The 3161-nt window shown below is 39.8% G+C and overlaps 1 protein-coding gene across 1 annotated transcript in view; it reads right to left on the bottom strand.

Moving 5' to 3' along the window:
* Positions 1-1818: 1818 nt before the first annotated feature.
* The window catches only part of LOC103581149 (beta-galactosidase-1-like protein 3), a gene marked incomplete at its 5' end in the record, with an annotated part of 33161 nt that continues 31818 nt past the window's right edge, over positions 1819-3161 (bottom strand). The window contains 2 exons of the mRNA XM_008563051.1: positions 1819-2208; positions 2350-2466. Coding sequence (XP_008561273.1) covers positions 2143-2208; positions 2350-2466 — 183 coding nt within the window. The remainder of the gene's footprint in view (positions 2209-2349; positions 2467-3161) is intronic.

The following is a 3161-nucleotide window of genomic DNA, read 5'->3' as shown; positions in this document are numbered from 1 at the left end:
CTCAGTGTTGCCCCCGTACCGGACTGGGGACCGGCAATGGGATTGCAACCCTCGGCATTGCTCCCACACCTCGCTCAGCCAGTGAGTGGCCGGTCTGTATATGGGATCTGAACCCTCGGCGGGAGCGCCGCCACACCTCCCAAGCAGCGCACTGTAGCAGTGCGCCACCGGGCCGGCCCTATTCTTTTAATAGTTAAGCTAAGTTTATTAATATGCATATTCAACAAAGTCTAAAGTTAATACCTAAGAGTTACAGACACCTGAGATCCCTGTTTTCGCTGTCTCATCCCACTCACTTTACATGATGTTTTTGCCCAGTCTTACAGTTTCATGCTGGTTTTACTCTCAAATTAGACATCAGTGCTATTTTTATTTAATTAATGTTTGTTCATATAACTCTCATAAGTGTATTTGTCAGCATCCTTCCTTGACTCCACATTCTTTCTTGGACATCTGGGATTATTTTCTTTCTACATGCAGTATATTCTTTAGAACATCTCTTCTCAACTGGGGTTCCCTGAGAGAGTGATGCCGTAATACCATAAGTCATCCACGGTATATAATGAATTAATTGTTCTAATATGCATCCAGAGTGATATGGTAATAATCATTGAAAACATTTTCTGCAGGGTTTAATTCTCTTGTGTAACCCCTGTTGAGAAAGGCTGCTTCAGAGCTTCCTCTAATGTGGATCTCTTGATGATAAGCTCTCCTGGCTCTTCTTTGTCTAAAAGGTCTATATTTTGTTTTCTTTTGTTTGTTTTTCTGAAAAGACAGTTTAGCTGGGTAAAGAATTTTAAGGTGGTTTTTTTTAAGTACACTAGAAGTGTTATATCTTTAGGATAGGATTGTTGCATTCATCTTTGTAAAAGACTGACATACATATGGAGCTGACGGATAATAGCAAAAGAGAAGTTGTGAATCAGAGAGACATGTATTCAAATACCTTTTTGAATAATGGGTTTTCCCACCTATAAAATGGATGTGCTGCATGGCTATTGTTATGTTTAGATGGTGTATATGTTATATCTGAATTATAATATACTCATATACTCATAATTATCATGATTATCAGTTCTGTTTTCCTCCCTTACTCTACAGTTTCCATAAAGTCCATAGGTTTAAGCCTAGAGCCCCAGAGAATAAAGTTTTACATAGGAATTGTGAAGATACATAGCAGAATTCTCCTTCAGTGAGATAGTCATTGAGATTAGTGGGAAAGAAGATAATCTGACTCCTCTATCTTCATTCCAAACAGGAAGCTTCCTTCCTCCCTGTGGACACCAGATTATTTGCTAAATTACTTGAAGCCCCTAGGCACTACACCTAACAAGGTGATAAACTTTTGTTACAGTGTAATGGTTTGAATTTAGGCCACATGTTATGTTTTGTTTATAAGAATGTGATTGGCTTCCAATGGTGCTATTTGAGAACACCGGTAGAGTTATTCATGCATGTGTGGCTAATCTCTGTAATACATGTCCATAATCAGTAAAAGCCTTGACTATATCCGAATAGCCAAGGAGTAATAAGACACAGAGGGCTCCTTGCATGCTGAATGTAACACATCTAAACCAAACAACCAAACTGCTGTTTCTTGTCTAATTAGATATGACCCACCATGTCACCTTGGAGACACACAGCTGCAGGGAAATGCCTAAAGACATTGTTCATTGCCCTCTGTGCTCACCTGCTCCTACATGCACGCATACACACATGCAGACCATGAGTTTGCCAATCAGCACATGCAATATTCTCTCCGGCACGGGCAGAGCAGTAACCTTACCCGCCCCTAGGCTAGAGACCCTCACAATTGAGTGTAGGGAGGCAGAAATAAATTTTTTTTTATTTTAGTCATATTTGTCTAAAGGCACATTTGGTTAGAGAATATGAACCTGCTAAGGACTAAGCATTTAACAAGATAAATCAGTCATTAAAGATTTTGAAAAATTTTAAAGCCTAAAAATAAACACCATATGGATATACTATGAAATACATAACAATTCCCCTGTTGATTTTTTAGACTATTTTCGTATTTTTGCTATTGCAGGTAATACTGTGTTTGATATTCTTGATGTAAATCTTCTTTGTGAAAAACTACTTATAGATGAATTTCAGCCCAATAAATGTGTTAAAACAGTCTTACAGCCAGGGCTTGTCTGTAGATTCGATGAGTGAACCACCCAACACCTTCTCAAACAGGATGATCTGGGAAGAAAAGAAAGGTTGACAGTTAGAAACATTAAGCCTACCGAGGGCCAGATGAGAAAGACACTGTGATTTGCACTGTGAGGATGAAAGCTGATCTGAAAGTTTATGAGTCTTCAAGTCAGGGGTTGGGTAACTCACCTCATTGTCTTCTGGATGAAGCCAGGCACCAGGAAGGTAAAGTGTTTTCTGAGGTCTAATATTCCAATATCGCCCAAGGTTACGTCCATTGATGAACACAAATCCCGAAGTCCAACCCTGGAAGGGATGGGGGCTTAAGACACAGGAACATATTCACACTGACACGGTAAAACCCAGTGCACTTGGGTAGTGAAAGACTGAGATGTTTTATGGAACTAAAAGTGGAAGTGAGTTTGGAATGGGATATGCTCTAGAACTTCTACCCTGCTGTCTAAAAGTGAAAGAGAAAAACATGAATGGAACCTATCCCTTAACGGCATTGCTAATGATTGTTCCTGCCTTATGATATATGTTATATTTTTTTAAGGCAGGTCTTTGGCTTCCAGAAGTGAGCACAAGGTAACAGAGATGAACACTACTGCTGACAACAGTATAAAAGCTACACATTTTTTTTAAAAATCTGCTTGCAATACAATGAAGAATTACAGGACCAAGATCTGGGAGAAGAAAATGAAAAGACAAGGAGACATACGGGCAGTTTTTCCACCAGAGGCATCTCTTATTTAGGAAGAGGTGGCTGAGAAGCTAAGCACAACTTTCATAGTGTCACAAGCTTAGGGAGACAAAAGTAGACACCAGCGAGCCTTATTAAACAATCTACACTCTGGGTTGGGACCCTGAGAGGCCACACCATAGTAAAAGAGTTAACTAGAAATAGTCCAGTCATTGGAGGAAAGCCCTGCTTCAAATCATTTCAGTCCTTGTAAGTGAAGTTAGGTGCTTGCTTGTATCCCTTACCTCCAGAGGTGGAT

The sequence above is a fragment of the Galeopterus variegatus genome, unplaced genomic scaffold (genome assembly GCF_000696425.1).
Source record: "Galeopterus variegatus unplaced genomic scaffold, G_variegatus-3.0.2 Scaffold12452, whole genome shotgun sequence".
Classification (NCBI taxonomy): Eukaryota; Metazoa; Chordata; class Mammalia; order Dermoptera; family Cynocephalidae; genus Galeopterus; species Galeopterus variegatus.
Note: the sequence above shows the minus strand (reverse complement) of the source record. Positions and strands in the feature narration are given on the sequence as shown.